Here is an 18,443-nt window from a genome sequence, read left to right as displayed (position 1 = left end):
AATTTGTCAGACTCTTAACCTTTTTCTTTTCCCACAAGAGCACAAAAGAAGGCAGCTACATAATCGTTGCCACTATCCGTGTTCATGTGAAAAATAGGGGGCTTGCTTCCTGCCTGATTTACACCAGTGGATCTCCACTGACTTAAATGGAGTTACTCCTGGTTTACACTAGTGTGAAAGGAAATCAGACCTGATACAAAAAAAATTCATGTAGTATTCGGTCTTTGGTCTCTGTGCAAAACCCCCATTGACATGAATGAGATATCTATGAGCAGAATATTGCATTAAATTCATCCAAGCAAGGAGAAATCATGTCAGTTTATGTAACTCACATTTTTTTCATCTCCCAGCATTGCAGAAAGTAAAGTGCTGTGAACTTTTTAAGAAGATGCAGTTTCTTAGCGGGGAACAGGGCTTGCCGTGATAAACACTGATTTTTCTTATAAGCAGTAATTAGCATGCAAATACCGTGTGCTCTTTTACCACATGAATTAATCTTCCTGCCCTTTGGGCATGTAGCTGAAAGGTTAGTAGAAGGACAGAATGCTCATTGAAGGAGGTAAGTAATGATGTATGAATCATGATGTTAGTGACTATGTCCTATGGAATGTCTGAGCCACTAATCTGTGGTTAAAGCTGTTTGTGAACCAGCCCCTTTGAAAGGTTTGGCCAATTCAATACTTAATTTTGAAGCTTTACTGTAAACAGGGTTCAGGAGAGAAGGCAAATTAGGCTACATTTTATTTTGAGAAAAACCCAAGCCTTTCCTTGCAACAGTGTTCTACATGAGATTTTGATCTTTTCACAAAGTGTCCACGATTGTTATTTCCCAATTCACACTGCAAAGCAAGTGGTCCAGCCACTTCAAAGGCTAAATAATTTGGATTTTATCTTTAGAAATCATGGGACAAATTCATCTCTGGAGTAACGCCACTGCTTGCGTCTTGGGCTTGTTTGCATTTCACAATAGCAATTGGTGGCTGGCAATAAGTGGAGCTGCACTGGTGCTGAAGTGCAGATGAGGGCAAGCTGGGGTTTGCATTGATTGAGCTAATCAAGGTTCCCCCTAGCACAGCGCATGCACACTGAGGCTTGCCTGTGTCTGCATTTTGGGGTGAGCACCAGTGCAGCTACACTGATTGTTCGAGTCCTACCAAATTCACGGTTCATTTTGGTCAATTTCACAGTGATGGGATTTTAAAAATTGTAAATTTCATGATTTCAGCTATTTAAATCTGAAATTTCACAGTGTTGTAATTGTAGGAGTCCTGACCTGAAAAGGAGTTGGGAGGGGGTTGCAAGGTTATTGGAAGAGGGGTTGTGGTATTGCTACCCTTACTTCTGTTCTGCTGCTGGCGGCGGCTATGCCTTCAGAGCTGGATAGTTGGAGAGTGGCAGCTGCTGGCCAGGATCCCAGCTCTGAAGGCAGAGCTGCCACCAGCAGCAGCGCCGAAGTAAGGATGGCACGGCATGGTATTGCCACCCCTACTTCTGCACTGCTGTTTGCAGAGCTGGGCCCTCAGTCAGCAGCCACCACTCTCCGACCATGCAGCTCTGAAGGCAGCAGTGTAGAAGTAAGGGTGGTATGATATGGTATTACCACCCTTACTTCTGTGCTGCTGCTGGCGGGGCACTGCCTTCAGAGCTGGGCGCCTGGCCAACAGCCACCACTCTGGCCACTTTGAAAGCAGCATCAAAGTAAGGTGGGCAATACCGTTACCCCCCACCCCTAAAATAACCTTGTGATGCCCCCTGCCACTCCCTTTTGGGTCAGGACCCCCAATTTGAGAAACGCTGGTCACCCCTGTAAAATCTGTATAGTATAGGGTAAAAGCACACAAAAGACCAGATTTCATGGTCCATGACGCACTTTTCATGGCCTTGAATTTGGTAGGTCCCTACTGATTATTAGCCACCGAATGCTAAATAAGTGCTGTTTCTGAGTGCAGAAAGCGCCTCAGATTAATTTTAATAATGGTGCTTACAATGATTTGACCTGTCAGCACTTACAGTTAAACCATTCTCAGCACCAGTTGAAGGGAGCCCTTGTTGTCCTCTGATTTCAGCAAGGGGCTAATTTCCTGTGTTTGATAGGAATTCTCTGCTTCAGTTTACCCATCTGCAAAATTGGTATAATACATGTGACACATTGACAATATCTTGGACAAACCTTATGGAATTAATAAACCAGGGGCCTCCTCTCATGTTTGAGCTTCGCCAACATTTGACAGCTGTAACTGGCTAGCCACCTCCAGGGTAGAAAAGAGCTCCTGGCTGATGACCTCCAAGTCATCCTCTGCCTTTGGGTCCCCCTCCTCCTCCTCATCCAAGATTTCCTCCTCCTGGGTCGGTCCACGTTTGACTGGCACATGAACCATCAAAATATCCACAGGGGTCTTCGCAGTGGAGGTGGGGTTGCCGCTGAGTATCGTGTCCAGCTCTTTATAGAACTGGCAGCTTGTGGGTGCAGCACCGGAGCGGTGGTTTGCCTCCCGCGCCTTGAGGTAGGCATTCCACAGTTCCTTCACTTTGACCCTGCACTGCAGTGTGTCCCGGTCATGGCCCCTTTCAGTCATGCATTGTGAAATCTGTCCGTAGGTATCCTACAGCGGGAGCGCAGCTGGGACTGGACAGCCTCCTCTCCCCAAATGCTGATGAGGTCCAGCAGCTCAGCATTGCTCTAAGCGGGGGATTGCCTGGTGTGTTGAGCAGGCATGGCCACCTGGAAAGATGTGCTGAGACCACTGGGGTAGGGATAACGGTTGGTCACCTGAGGATAGGGCAGTAGAGTTCAAACCGACTACCAGAGAGGCGAGAACAGGCATTGTGGGACACCTCCTGGAGGCCAATCGCAGCGCTGTAATCGATTACTGTCTACATTGGCACTGCGGTGCTGTAGCCCTGGCGCAGAAAGCTGTAGGCCTCTCGTTGGGGTGGGTTTTATTACAGCGCTACAACTGCGCAGTTTCTGTGCACTAAGTGGCCTGGCATTGTGTATATCTCGGAAGTTACAACACAGAAAGCTGCTTTACTGTACAGGAACTTGCCAGTGTAGACAGGGTTTAAGCTATTGCTAAGCAGACAGTGGCTGCTCCATTTGTTTGCACAGTCACCACCCTACCAGCATCTGAGCACTTGAGCATCATATAATACCTAATTGTATTTCATCCAAGCTAATTTTATTTCAAGCAGATGTTGTCTATATTCAATGTGAACTCTCCACATATGAGAAGCTGGGAGTTTTCAATGGTCAGCCAATTCCTAAGAAAGTCCCTGTTTTACTTTTATAGCAATAAACTAGTCAACATGAAACAGGGCTTGATTCAATTGACGGGTGTCTTCCTGTAAAACCAGACAAGGCAAATAAACTATCGAGCTAGAGCATTGTTCTGACTTCCCCTTGAAAAAGAGTGATGGGGATTTTGTTTTGTTTTTATCTGCTTCCAACACTTTGAAGAGTCACTGCAACCTTATTTTGTCACCCAAACAGAATAATCCGAATGTGGAGCTGCTGGCTTTTGACCTTCCCCACAGCAGACGTAGGCCTTGGCTACACTTGCAGATGTACAGCGCTGTGAGTTAAACCTGACTTCATGCAGCTGAGTAGGGAAAGCCCTGCAGTCTGTCCACACTGACAGCTGCCCAGCGCACTGTCGTGGCCACATTTGCGGCAATTGCAGCATTATTGGGAGCGGTGCATTATGGGCAGCTATCCCATAGAGCACCTTTTCCCATTCTGACGCCGTGGGTTGTGGGAAGGGGGCGTGGGTGCGGGGGATTCTGGGTCCTGTCCCAATGCCCCGTGATGCATCGCTTCTCATCCCAGAAATCCCTTTGTTTCTGTCCACCTTTGGTGCCATCTTTTAACAGTTTCTGTGCAGCGCAATATGTCAGCGGGAAATGGAGTCCGAACTGCTGAGGTATATGCTGACGAGTCTCGCCAGCACGTCATGTTTGGCTGTCGAACTGTTCCTTAAGATCCAAAGTGACAGTGAGAGTGAGGGTGAGGAGTCCTGCGATGCTATCGAGCCGCATAACACGTACGACACGAAATTGCTTGTGGCATTCACGGACATGCTCAGCACCGTGGAACGCTGCTTTTGGGCTCGGGAAACAAGCACCGAGTGGTGGGATCACATCGTCATGGAAGTCTGGGATGATGAGCAGTGGCTGCAGAACTTTCGGATGAAAAAAGCCACTTTCATGGGACTGTGTGAGGAGCTCGCCCCCACCCTGTGGCGCAAGGACACAAGATTGAGAGCTGCCCTGCCAGTGGAGAAGCGGGTGGCTATTGCAATCTGGAAGCTGGCAACTCCAGACAGCTACCTGTCGGTCGCAAACCAGTTTGGAGTGGGAAAGTCGACCATTGGAATCGTGTTGATGCAAGTTTGCAAGACCATTAATCACATCCTACTCAGAAGAACCGTGACTCTGGGTAACGTGCAGGAAATAGTGGATGGCTTTGCACAAATGGGGTTCCCTAACTGTGGAGGGGCGATAGATGGGACGCACATTCCTATTCTGGCACCACCCCACCTAGGATCCAAGTACGTTAATCAGAAGGGGTATTTCTCTATGGTTCTCCAGGCACTTGTGGATCACCGTGGGCGTTTCATTGACATTAACACAGGCTGGCCCGGAAAGGTGCGTGACGCACGCATCTTTTGGAACACTTGGCTGTTCAGGAAGATGCAGGCCGGGACTTTTTTCCCAGAGCAGAAGATCACGGTAGGGGAAGTTGAAATGCCCATTGTGATCCTTGGAGATCCCGCTTACCAGTTAATGCCGTGGCTCATGAAACCCTACACAGGGAGCCTTGACAGCAGCAAGGAACGGTTCAACTACAGGCTGAGCCGGTGCTGAATGACTGTGGAGTGTGCCTTTGGCCATTTAAAGGCCCGCTGGCGATCTCTGTATGGGAAGCTGGACTTGGCCGAAAACAGCATCCCCGCGGTTATATCCGCGTGCTGTGCCCTCCATAATATTTGTGAAGGGAGGGGTGAAAGCTTCACTCAGGCATGGACCTCTGAGGCTCAACACCTGGAGGCTGAATTTGCACAGCCAGAGAGCAGGGCTATTACAGGGGCCCAGCGCGGGGCTGCAAGGATTAGGGATGCCTTGAGGGAGCAATTTGAGGCTGAAAACCAGCAGTGAATCTGGTGCCCTGCACGGGAGTGAAGTGCAGAAGTTCCAATCTTTAGGAATCAGTGTCTGCTTAGCAGACTTGCAGTGCCTGTTTATTTCCTGGGTTAAGGAGTCTTTTACTTTATGCAATAATAAAGAATGTTTTCAAAGCCAAAGAATCCATTTATTGAAAAGAAAAAAAAATGATTTATTGAAAAGAAAGAAGGGGGTGGAGTGGGGAACAGTACAGTCACAGATTCGCGTATGTCCTGTCTGGTGTGCAGTGCAGTGAGTGCTGCACTTCAGGGCAGCTATACTGCATGGTGATGGGGGTTGAGTGCAGAGGGTAAGGGTCGTGGTTTTCAGGGTTGGGTGGTGAAGATACTGGTGTTGGAGGCAGCGGGTGGTGTGAAGAACATGAAAGTTGGGGAAAGTGGGTTGGAGGTGACAGTGGGGCACAACGGAAAGAGTTTTGGGACAAGGGCTGTAGGGTGGGGTGGCGTTTGCGTTTTCAGTACTGCTCCTCTTTCTGATGGCTACCAGCTCCTGGATAGCGTCTGCTTGGCGCTCCAGGATGCTGATGAGCCTATCAGTGCTTTGCTGCCGGTGCGCGGTGCTTTGCCGCCGGTGCGCTGCGTTTTCCTGGCGGATCCTGCTTTCTCTCTCCCTCCAGTTCTGTGCCTTCTCATTCTCTTTAATAGATTGCCGCATCACTTCTTGCAGCATGTCTTCTTTGCTTTTTCGTGGTCTCTTCCTGAGTCTTTGCAGTCTCTGAGCAGGCGATAAGAGGGACGGCTGAGGTCTCAAGGTTGATGCAGCTGTATAGGCAAAATGCAACATTTAACAGAGGCAGCATTGTTTATACCAGACAGAGTAATGATTCCCCCCGCACTTAAGGAGTAGAAAACACACAGGGTCTACACAATAGCATAATTTTCCCGTCCGAAACAGAGCACACATATCCCACGGGAGCCTCAAAATGGTGAGTAATGGGGACTGATTGTTTCAGGGCTGCACTGTCCTCTGGGTTTCTGTGCCTTGGGGAGAGCCAACAGCTTCAGGGGGCACCTACACTGAACACCGTCCCAACATTTTTCACAGGAGTTCATCCTGGACGATATCTCGCTGCTGAGGGTGACCTGGGAAGCAAGGGAGGGTCTTCTACTGCAATGCGGCTTCCGCCCTGGCCCATATGCAGCTTGCCTGTGTGCAGCAATAGTCCCCCCGCCCCTTGCGGCACAGTGGCGCGGACACGTTAGCCTGGCTGGGACAAGGACCACGGTGGCTCACCCTATAAACCTGCACAAGCGCATTGCACACGTTCTGGATGAGACATTCGAGGAGATTACCGAGGCCGATTACCGCGATGTGATAAACCACATCAATGCACTATTCCGCATCTAGGTATGCATGCCTAACCCTCCTCTCCCAAAGAGCCCACATCAAAAAAATTCCTTCCTGAAAAAAAAAAAACGCTTACCGGGAACCTGCTCTTCTGTTTGTCCTCCACCAAGTACCGGCCGCTGCGACTGGCTACCATCCCTTCCTCCTGGCTCGAGAAGAGCTCCTGGCTGCATGGCTCCAGGGATTCCGGGGTGTCTCCATCCGGCCCACCGCCATCACTCCCGTTTTCCTCCTCCTCCTCCTCCTCCTTCTCTTCCTCCTCCCCCCCCCCCACCGGCTCTGAAGTGTCCATGGTGGTGCTCGGAGTGGAGGTGGGGTTAACCCCAAGTATCGCATCCAGCTCCTTGTAGAATCTGCAGGTCGCGGGGGGGGGGGACCCGAGCGGCCGTCTGCATCGCGGGCTTTGCGGAAGGCACTCCGCAGCTCCTTGACTTTAATCCTGCACTGCAGCGCGTCCCGGTCATGGCCCCTTTCCATCATGTCCTTTGATACCTTCCCGAAGGTATCGTAATTCCTACGACTGGAGCGCAGCTGGGACTGGACAGCTTCCTCCCCCCAAACACTGAGGAGGTCCAGCAACTCGCCATTGCTCCATGCTGGGGCTCGCTTGGCGCGTGGAGGCATGGTCACCTGGAAAGATTCGCTGATAGCACTCCACACCACGCCGGGCTGAGCAAACAGGAAGGGGATTTTTAAAATTCCCAGGGAATGTAAAGGGTCGGTCACATGGTTGGTTACCTGAGGCCAGGGCAGTAGAGTTTGAACTGATGACCAGAGTGGCTAGAACAGGCATTGTGGGATACTGCCGAATAATTCTGGAGGCCATTCACAGCGCATTGGGCGGCCACACTGGCGCTGCAGTGCCACTGCACTCGCTATTCCTCGCGGAGAGGTGGTGTACATGCAGCGCTGCAACCACAGAGATACAGCGCTGCAAATGCCTTGCCAGTGTGGACGGGAAGTGAGTTACAGCGCTGGGGGCGGCTTTACAGCGCTGCAACTCGCAAGTGTAGCCAAGGCCTTAGGAGCAGTGTTAAAGGAAGTGTAGGTGTGTGCTATTGTGAGATAATGACACACCTGGGTGATTCTGGGAAGCCTTCATATAATCAAGAAAAAGTGATATCTAAAAACTATGTGCCTAGGCCCTGATGTGTGTTACTGCAATTATCAAATAATTGGGGGGAAGAGGGTTTTTTCCAAGTTTTTGCTTTTGCTATATTTTAAAAATTGCTGTTTTTATTTTAGTGAACCCATTTTCACAATGTAGAAAACTGCAGCAGATTAAGATTCTCTGTGTGTGAGCTGTATGGCCAAACCATTCTCCTGTGCCTGGCTGAAGATTCGATAATTCCAGCACAGCAGCCAGATCTTGCCTCTAATCGCACCAATTATAACGTCTAAAACTGGCCCATAGAACATTAACTTAAATGCTTGGTTTGTTTTTGAATCAAAATGAGACCAGATCACTCACTGCGACTAAATGGAATCGGAGTGGGCAGGTTTACTTCTCTGAGTTTTAGCCCCAATGGGACTTGAGCTATAATCCTGCTCAATCATTTGAACATTCAGGGGAATGGATGTATAGGCTAGGGATTTTAAACCATGATTGATTTGAGGAATAATCTCTTAGTAAGCATTGTGTGGTAGCTCTACCCAATGAAAATGTGCTGAAGCTATACGCTATGTCGATAATACAGAATAGAGTGCATTATAAAGGCACAGCATTTGCTCTTCAGCTGGATCTTTGAAAGTAAGAGACGTCTTTGGCAAGGATCTAGAAATCCTACTGGGGCAAAGAAATCTGCTTTTCTTTTCATTGCTGCATCACAGTGTCCCTGGCCTTGTACAGATGTGGGGTGAAGAGCACACAAATAATGGTTTCCCTGCCTGTTTGGAGGGTCCAGCCTAAAGGACAGTGAAAACACCCATATGGCTCCTGCACTCCGCTGCTCACCACACAGCACAATCCTTTCATGAGCTCTCCATGGAATGATGCGACTCAGCACCAGGCCCTGTATAGGGCTGTGGCTATATGCTGCAATCTAGCTCTTTATTGGAAACTGCTCCAAATTAGGCAAAGACTCTTCTAAGGTGGCTTGTTTGTTTAAGCTGAGCTTTAAGAGTCCATAGAATGTGTCAGCCCAGTAGTGGTTAATAGTGTGGCACCGCTGCTATCCTATTTGCTAGATGTGCTGCCTTTTCATTAGGCACTAATTTGAGACAACCAGTTGGCTATAAACAAGAGTAGCTAACACCTGGGTGCTGACATCCCGCAACCTTAAAAGCCCCTCTTTGACTTTGGCTCCAATGCTGGGCTACTTTTGGAGCTTCCTTGTATCCGGTCACATCCTCAGGCTGCCCTCTGAGAGACCATCTCCAGAAGCAAGAAGGCTGATTAAAATAGCAGATTCTTCCTCACCATTAGGCCATCTGCTGTACAGTTAGAGTGAGTAGGACAAACATTCCTATGATCTATTATGGAAAAATAACCAATGATGGGGGTTTATTTGGTTAGATATATGTGCAATCTAGAATGTATTTTTTCTATCCTCCTCTCAAGCTCACATCTAACTTGATGAAGGCTGGTGAGGAGAGACTCAAGGGACTGCTCAATTTAACTCTCTTATGTCCCTGTCCTCTCCATTTATCCTGCTGGGGAAATGGGCAAGTATGATCCACTGAGGTCCGCTATCTGGGAGATATTTGGGTCTCACGACCAAGAAGGGCTCTCTGTGATTGGCCAGCTCACAGAGAGCAGAGCTGCTCAAAATATTTCAATATAAATTATTTTCTTGTTCAAATTTTTGTGGAAACACTGCGCACTTTGAATTTTTTTGATATTTTTATTTTATACAATATTTTTCATGTTTTCCTTTTCTTTTTTTCTGACCTCTTTTTTTTTCATCATATTGTCCTTGTTTTACTCTTCCCCTTCCCAGTAATTTTGGAAAACTGATTTTCTTTTTCAAAATGACTGGGAGGAGAGAAGTAAAGAAGACAATAAAAAACAAAATATAAATATATAATTTTTAAAATAAAAAAAAGCAAAACATTTAAAAGATATTAAAATTGGTTCAAAATGAAAATAACTTTAGATATTGACATTTTTCATAAAATTGTTGACCATCTCATAGAGCGAGCATTCCTGGCTACAGGCAACACCTACAGCAGGGAGTTCTCAAATTGGGGGTTGACACCTTTCAGGGGTCACAAGGTTATTACTTGGGGGTCGCGAGCTGTCAGCCTCCACCCCAAATCCTGCTTCACCTCCAGCATTTATAACAGGGTTAAATATTAAAAAAATGTGTGTTTAATTTATAAGGGGGGAATGTCTCACTCAGAAGCATGCTGTGTGGAAGGGGTCACCCATACAAAAGTTTGAGAATATCTAACCTACAGAATTCTTCCATCAGTTTTCTATGTTCATACAGCCACTAATCCTACATCACAGGTTACTTGCACATAGAAAATGACTTATAGGCCAAGAGGATAAAAGTGCTTTGATAAATTATATGTGCACCCATTGAAATGATAACCTGTTACTACCCACTTTTTACTCTCCTCTGCAGCTTTGTTTACCCATCGGTTATCCACAAAAGAGTCTGGTCACAAGCACCTGATCCAAAGGCTGAGCACTAACTTTTATGAGTTCTATTCTTCTTGAACTCTTTCTGTTAGAACAGTCTTGTTGTTTTGAGGGTGTCTTATTGCTGAGGTGACACATCCATGCATCTGATGAGCTGCAATGAAACACCTCATCTTAGGTGTGGAGCCATCACCAGGCATCTGTTCTCTCTGTCTGGTTATTTTAGGCTTTTTTAATGTATCAGTCACTGTGGTATCTAGTTAAATTCAAACAGATGCTGTGAACAAAATACTGCTCTGTTTGTTTTAAGGGGACTTCTGGCTTATTTTGCAAAGCTTGTTGCCTGTTAAACATGCATGGAAAATAGCAGGGTCTGGGAAATGATCATCATTTTTGTAGGGTTGCGAGGCTATAATAGGTAGAGATACTACAGAGTTATCATCTGTTTCTTTAGCAGGATTCTGAAATGACGGTGTGCTCTCATTTCAAGGGTAAACCTAAGTCCGATGGACAAGAACTTGGTAGTGAGCCATGTTTTACCTCACTCACTGTAGCTAATTGTGCGGTGTTTTATCTCCATCTTACCACTTACTCACCCCGAATGCTTCATTCTATTCATACTCTGGTGAATGTAGAAGCCCAACTTTTCAAAGTCAAATATGGTCAACAGGTCACAGACATTTACAAATGCTTAACTTGTTGCCTACAATTTGTGTGCGTGCTTAACTGGATACCTGCGCATGTGAATACAAGATTTCTATGTGCATTTTGGGTATCTGCATGTGTATGGTACATGTATTCCGGTGCAGAGTCCTTACTTTGATAATCTGGAACAGAATCTACAACTTGGATTGTGAACCTCATGAATGGAGAACAGCATAAACTGTCTCCCTCCACTGCCAGCTTTGGAAATGGTCTTCTCCAAGCAAAGCATAAATCTCTGCATATATCTGAGGTGTCTCTTTCCCTGGAGTCCATGTATTAGAGATGCCATTGGCCTATAAACATCACTGCTGTAACCTGTATTATGTTGGAGATCAGGACTGGCACTATGACTCAACTCACCATAAACCCTCATTCTTAAAGGTCCCCTGAGAAGGAAGTGTTGTACTTCCCAAAATGACCCTGGAAATGAGGAATGTATGGTGCTACACACGTGGTTACACAGGCAGAAATGGAAGGATCCCATTATGCCAATAATTTTATAGTGGCAGATCTTTCTGGCTGTAAAGAACTCATCAAGAAGCCTGAAGTGTTTTTGAAATATGATTTCACCACTGTCCAGCCTTATGGTCCAGTGAGTAGTGCCTTGCATTATCACATGGGGGAAAAAAGTGTCCTTTTTGGCTTGCTTCCCTATGCTAGAATGGGTCTGTGAGTATTTTAAAGGCATTATGCTAAGTATTTAGGATAGGTTGGACTGACAGTGTGTCTTATTATTCAACAGTACCTCTTCTGGATAATAAAGGACTGACACCAACCGGCTCAAAAGAAAGACTGAAAAATAATGCCTGTGACAGACAGTGGAGAGGACTTAACTATGCATCTAGGTAAGGCTTTGAAATAAGTCAATTTCTGATTTTGTTCGTTTGTGTCAGAGGGAAGCATGGCATTAACAAGGTTTTATTTTTGTTTGCTTGCTGTGTAGATTGATTTTTGCTTTTTCCTTTCCACGAAGGCATTCAAAGAAATTAATAAAAAAAAGTGTCAGTACATCCTAAAGCATGGAGCTGTGAATAGCACTCACTGTGCTGCTGACCCAGACTGGACTCTGCAGTCCCAGTCAGTGATTCAAAAACAGAAGTCTAGGTAGGAGATTGAATGAATCTTTTATAGCAGAGACCTACTTACATCTCCTGGAAAAATTTGAAAAATATTCTGCTTGAACAGAGCTCTGCCAAAACACACACTTCTCACACACTGATGGGCTTTCTTTCTCCTGTTTATTGTCACAAACCATATTTAGCTGTGGATCATTGTTGGTTTTGGTTCATCTCCTCTTGATACTTATTTATTTATTATCCAATGTCCTAATTCTCTCTTTCTGGTGACATCCCAATCATTCTGCTCCATTCTGTGCATTTTCAAGGCCATAAATTATAGCCACTCATTGATAACTTGGGACGGGATCCCTTTAGAGCAGGGGCGAGCAAACTTTTTGGCCTGAGGGCTGCATCGGGTTTTGGAAATTGTATGGAAGGCTGGTTAGGGGAGGCTGTGCCTCCTCAAACAGCCAGGCATGCCCAGCCCCTGTCCCCTATTTCCCCACTGCGCTTCTTGTCCCCTGACGGGGGGGCCCCCCCCAGGACCCCTTCCCCATCCAACCCCCCTGCTTCCTCACTAACCCCCGGGACCCCTGCACCCATTCAACCCCCCTGTTTCCTGCCCTCTGACCGCCCCAACCCCTATCCACACCCCCACCCCCTGACCACCACCCCGAACTCCCCTGCCCTCTATCCAACCCCCCCTGCTCCCTGTCCCCTGACCACTCCCAGAATCCCTGCCTGCCCCCTGTTGCCCCAGGACCCCTGCCCACATTCAACCCCCCTGTTCCCTGCCCTCTGACCGCCCTGACCCCTATCCACATCCCAAACTCCCCTGCCCTCTATCCAACCCCCCCTGCTCCCTGCCCCCTTACCACGCTGCCTGGAGCACCGGTGGCTGGCGGCGCTAGAGCCGCGCCTCCCGGCTGGAGCCAGCCACGCCACAGCACAGAGCACCGGGTCAGGCTGGGCTCTGCAGCTGCGCTGCCCAGCCGCCCAGAGCATTGCGCCGGCAGCACGGCGCGCTGAGGCTGCGGGGAGGGGGAACAGCGGGGGAGGGGCTGGGGGCTAGCCTCCCAGGCCAGGAGCTCAGGGGCCGGGCAGGATGGTCCCGCAGGACGGATGTGGCCCGCGGGCCATAGTTTGCCCACCTCTGCTTTAGAGGACACCTGATCATATGCTGCAGAACCACTCATTCAGATTCTGAAACACTGCTTGGTTTCATCACATTCACACCCCTTATTATTCAGTATGGCCCTGATTCAGCAAGGTATTTACGTACATTTTTAAAGTTGAGGCATGTGCTTATGTACCGTACTAAATGGGGGCCTGCAAACATTTACATGGACATATTTTTGTTCACACCAATGCCTGGAGAATGGCTGTTTGTACCAATACCTGTATCCACATGTGAACAAGGACATTTTCTGCGTGACTAGAATTAGACATTGTTCATTATTCTCTATTCATTCATTACTATTTCCTGTCCTCTTCTTAAAATGTGTTACCCAATGAGGGAGCAGAAATAATACCATGTGATTTAGGTGACCAATCACACACCACAAACAATGAATAGTGCATAGTCAAAATGAACATTTTTCATCAACACCCTAGGCTGAAATCTGTCTGTACACACTGTTCAGTCAGTACTTCCATACAACAAATAAATGCACATGCATAAATCAGGATTGGATTGGGAAGAGAAAAAATGGATAAATTAATGAGTTTAATTCAACCAGCTTTACCTCACAACTATTACTTGTCTGTATTACAGTAGCAGCTTGAGGCCCAAACCAATATCAGGACAGCATTGTGCTAAGTGCTGTGTATGCACATGGTAAGCACACTCAGCCTTCCTATTTTGGGATGAGGAACAGAGCCTAAGTCTTCCATGGTTTCATCCTCTACAGACTATTTATTTTGCTTTTCATTTGGCAGCTGTAACATCTAACACCCCCCTCCCCCATTCAGACATGATATAAACCTGAGAATCTGATCCATTCTTTATAGGAGACTCTTTCTTCCAAGCAGGAGCCCAGTGCCATTATATGCAGGAGTAAATATCTTACTTACCCATTTCTGGACTGTGGGGTTCCAGCTTCTGAATCATCTCTCTCTCCTTGATGTGAAGTTATGGTGCTTGAAAGATGCTCTGGGGTCTCCTCCCTGAGCTTCTCCATCTCCCAATCCTCCTGTGATCCGGGGGACCATTGAGGATATGTAGATATCCCATAAATTGATGTCTTTGAGTTGTGGAAAGAGCCATCTTCGTATCCATGATTTCTTGAATGTGTGACCAGCTCCACCAGTCCTACTGAGACACAGAGGAGCAAAAGCTTCACTATCATTATGGCTTTTCCTAACCAGCCACACCTGCCTCTCAGTCTCTTCCCTGAAGCTCAGACTGAATTACTTCTGGAATGCCCTCATAATATTTTTTAAGTTAAAACTTGGAAGAGGGAAAAAAAAAAGCCTTGTAACAAAGAGCGGAAAAAGCTTTCAACCCTCCCAGTGATGTGAAAATGTCAGAGGCCGTCAAACAATGTGAGGCTGGGTTCCTGTGGGGAGCTCAAAAGACTGAGAGAGGGGAGAAAAGAAGTGGGGGAAGGGTCATAGTTTATTCAAGGAACTTCTGATTTTGGCTGCCTTCTAAACTTGTCGGTGAACAGGAATTTAGTCTTTATCAGCTGCCTTCTCCCTGGGGCACAGGAAAAGGATGTTAGCTTTAAAGGAAAGGAAAAGAAAGAAAAGAAAATATTGAGCGATGTAGCAGATTTCCACTGTGGTGTTGCCAAGCCCGAGAATATGTCACAAACCAACCTGCTATAGCATCTGCTCATACGTTACTGCTATGATTTAAAGGATGGAAGGCACCGGTTATAATTTTTAGCATAGTTATAGTATTTATTATGTTTGTGTATCAGCTGAATTCCTTCACTGACAAAAAACTGAACCGAACATGAAGAGTCTTAAAAACAAAGCTGCTATAGTAACATGGGTTCTAAAGGAGGACTTTTGGGCTACAGATAATAATGACTGTTCCAATCAGTACCTACTTCCAAACCCCATTAGGCTTATCTTTCATCACATATCTTTCCATTCAATCTTGTATCGTCTATTCAGCCCTTATCCTCAGTCAGATTAGACATATCACACATAGAGTATATGGCAGTATTTCTGTCTCCTATGACTGTTTTGGAGTGTCTAGTCCTCACCTCTCTTTTGGGTATTAGAATTTATTTTATGCAGCTTTTAAGATCTGCTGCTTAGAAATGAAGCAGCCAAAATATACAGATTACACAGCCATTTGCACATTAATAATGAAACACATTTTTGTAATACTAATGAAAAGTGCTAAAATATTGATTATCCTGGAGACTGCAATCGTCTATCTATGGGCCTAGTACAGCAAGGACAGCTGCAATGTAGAAAGGGTATGTATAAATTATTAAAAGGTGCACCCTTACTAAACAAAACTTAATATTAACCCCGTCTTAGTACTGACTGTCCTGATTTTGGGCCTCTAAATAACATACTCACCTGCTACTCCCTATTTCCAGCAACTAACCCATTGGTTAACTCGGCTGTCAATTTTATTCTCTCCCTACTCCAGAGGAGCAGATAAGAGCCCCCATTTTGGATCATCATACTTGCAAACTTTGCCTACACTGACCTGATGTTTCGGAAGCAGCCCAGTGGGACCATGTATAGTGGCTGAAGAGTAGTTCAGTCTCCATACCTATTCATTCCTTGGGTTTGCTGATCGGTCTGCCACCAAGGACAGCCATTGGGAAGGGGGGTTTTATGAAAAGGACACCTGTCCACCAAGAGCTGGACTGATACCAACTAATTTCACAAAGACCACCTAACATCCATTGAATGGCTCTTGATCACTACCCAACTAAGCCAGACTGAACTGTCATTCTACCTGAAGTGTGAGCTTTAACCATGTTTATAGAATGTGTGTATCACTGATGGGGAGAGAGAGAAAGTGTATGTGAGAAAAATCTGATTTAAAATGCACTTTGCAAAATTATTTGGAAATAGGTTTTACTTCACAAATGTATTTCAGGGCAATGTTCTGAAGCACATCAGCAAGCAACTTGATAACTAGAAGAATATGGAATATTTTGGTGAGCTGCAGGACTATTTTTCAGGGGTTCCTGGCACCTCTCATATGAGCCTCTCCATCAAGGTTTCACTGCAATGGCATCTCCATTTCAGGAATTGATCACCAACTGAAAGTCAATGTTTGCTTTTTCCTGTTTGGTCCTGATCATTAGCAACATTTCCTGTGCTCTTACCACCTAAAATGCTTCAATCAGTACAGAATTTCCGGTTAGGAGCAACTATCTCATACAGCTACACCAGACTTAACTATACAACCATTCATTCTGCACATAGCTTTCATAATTACTCTTACTATGCTTGCTAATTACTACATCTATTTGTGTTTATTCAAAATCTTCCTCCCTCCCAGACTACCTTGCACCTGTGGTGAGGACATAATGTTCCATAAACATATCAGAAGTACTTGACTAGTTCTTTGGCATTAGGTGTAACCCAGAACATTGATTCGGAATCCCCTTGGAACTGGGTAAGATCTATGATGAAACATCTCACTTTGGCCACTTTTTTACTCCTCAGACTGGGAAACCATCACTACAGGCCAATATGAGGTGTGTGTCTCACCTCTGCCTAACAGCTTGTCTACATGAGAAAATTGATCAAAGTAGCTATTGTGGAATAAGCTGTTCCATATTACCTCCCTCAATTCTCTAGGTAAAAAGTCACTTTATTCCAGAATAATGAGTGTGCTTATGAAGTGCACTTATTATTCCACAATAAAGTGACATTTATTCCAGAATAAAGCATCCACATGGGGCACTATTCTGGGCTTTGTAACTATTCTGGGCTTTTCCCTGTGTAGAAAAGTTCTTAAAAATAATTTTTCATCCTACAGTTTCCCATTCTTTGCCTTGTGCAAGGAAACAAGAAAACGGATTTTCAAAATACTTATGTGTTAATTGACCCATTTAAGACTCAAATTCAGTATATTCTGCTCGATAAATTGTGGTTATAAACATGAATGGTTTAAACATTTTTAAAAAAACGGGATAGCCTTTTAGAAAACTCAGAAACCAGGAATGGTTGTAAAGAGCATTTGTTGCACAGAAACCCATGTTCTGGTTTTAGATGTCTGCACATAGCCTGAATAATTGAAGAGAATTTTATGTTCATCGGGAGGGATGGGGCATTAACAGAATAAATATTCATTAGATATTGATTTCCATGCCTGGAAAACACGGCCTTGTTCTCTTTCTGTCTTATGATCACGCATGCATGCGTGCACACCATGCACTCTTGATGCAATGACTGCTAGAAATGAGTAAACTGTTAACCTGTGCAAGTGGGCACCTGCACAGAACAACTGAGTGCAACTTCTTTGCGGCTCAGAACGGGGACGTATTCTTCCAGCAAGTCTTGCAGCACAGGAAACCAAGATATTGCAAATTCTTGAAGCTGCATTCTCACTTTGGTTGTATTGCTGAATTTCTCTTACAAATTTTGGAGGAAAGGTAGCATGAAGATCAATGAATGTTGCACTAACAACATTTCACTACTTGCATGTATGCCCTATATACTGCATAGTAGCTGGACCATATATTATTCATTGCATGGGAAGGAAGAACTGATTTATTAATTAGCTATGCAAAAAGCACATCAAATTTTAAACTGATTGTTAAGAGGTCAAATAGGATTCTTTCCCATGTATATATGACCATTATGCAGCTCTTTCCCACTTTTTTTCTAAGGTATCTAGAATTGGCTGCGTCAGAGACAGGATCTCAGCTTATGCAGATCAGTGGTGTGATCCAGTATGACAAAACCTATATTCTGTTTACAAAAAGCTGCCTGGCCAAATGGCATTTGTCAGTCACAAATGCATGTGATTCTCTTTCCATGCCCATCCTCCAAACAAAATGTCACATGCCATTGAACTATTTAGACACATTGTGACAAAAGAAATTTCACACTAAAATCCCACCCCTGTCATTCAATCAGGACCGGCTCCAGCATTTTTGCCACCCCAAGCAGCGGGAAAAAAAAAAAAAAGCCGCGATCAGCAGCAGCTCTACTGCCGCTGCTTCATTCTTCAGTAGCAATTCGGCAGCAGGTCCTTCCCTCCAAGAGGGACTGAGGGACCCGTTGCCAAATTGCCGACAAAGAGCCGGACGTGCCGCTCCTTTCTGTTGGCCGCCCCAAGCACCTGCTTGCTGCGCTGGTGCCTGGAGCGCGCCCTGCACTCAATGCATCTTTGAACTGCAGAAGAGGCAGACAGCAATGAAGGTTATTTACTGTAACTGGAGGTTCTTTGAGATGTGTGCGCGCCCCATGTGCCTGAGTCTGGAAATTGTCCGTTGACCAATACATGAACAGTGTCTTCCCGCATGCTTCCGTCCAAGGGTACAAGGGGCAGAGTGGGTCGATGCCTCTCCAGTTCCTCATCTTACCACAATGCAATAGGGTCCAAAGCAGAAGGGAAGGTGGGCAGGTAGTGGACT

At 45.8% G+C, this 18,443-nt stretch overlaps 2 protein-coding genes across 7 annotated transcripts in view; one reads left to right on the top strand and one right to left on the bottom strand.

The window, feature by feature from the left end:
* MMRN2 (multimerin 2) overlaps positions 1 to 14,451 on the bottom strand; it is a 55,934-nt gene extending 41,483 nt beyond the window's left edge. The window contains exon 1 of one of the 2 annotated variants that reach the window (XM_042854684.2): positions 13,951 to 14,451. In XM_042854684.2, coding sequence (XP_042710618.1) covers positions 13,951 to 14,225 — 275 coding nt within the window. In that variant the 5' untranslated portion in view covers positions 14,226 to 14,451. The remainder of the gene's footprint in view (positions 1 to 13,950) is intronic. The other variant, XM_008170283.4, reaches the window with a different exon arrangement.
* Positions 1 to 18,443, top strand: part of SNCG (synuclein gamma) — a 63,928-nt gene that overhangs the window by 11,199 nt on the left and 34,286 nt on the right. For 4 of the 5 annotated variants that reach the window (XM_042854687.2, XM_042854686.2, XM_042854685.2 and 1 more), the window contains one exon: positions 11,562 to 11,664. In XM_042854687.2, the coding sequence (XP_042710621.1) occupies positions 11,622 to 11,664 (43 nt within the window). In that variant the 5' untranslated portion in view covers positions 11,562 to 11,621. Of the gene's footprint in view, positions 1 to 1,116; positions 3,575 to 11,561; positions 11,665 to 18,443 lie in introns of those variants that run through there. The other variant, XM_065551832.1, reaches the window with a different exon arrangement.

Source organism: Chrysemys picta, chromosome 7, assembly GCF_011386835.1.
Source record: "Chrysemys picta bellii isolate R12L10 chromosome 7, ASM1138683v2, whole genome shotgun sequence".
In the NCBI taxonomy this organism is placed as follows: domain Eukaryota; kingdom Metazoa; phylum Chordata; order Testudines; family Emydidae; genus Chrysemys; species Chrysemys picta.
The sequence above is the reverse complement of the archived record's forward strand: the minus strand, read 5'-3'. Positions and strand labels throughout refer to the sequence as shown.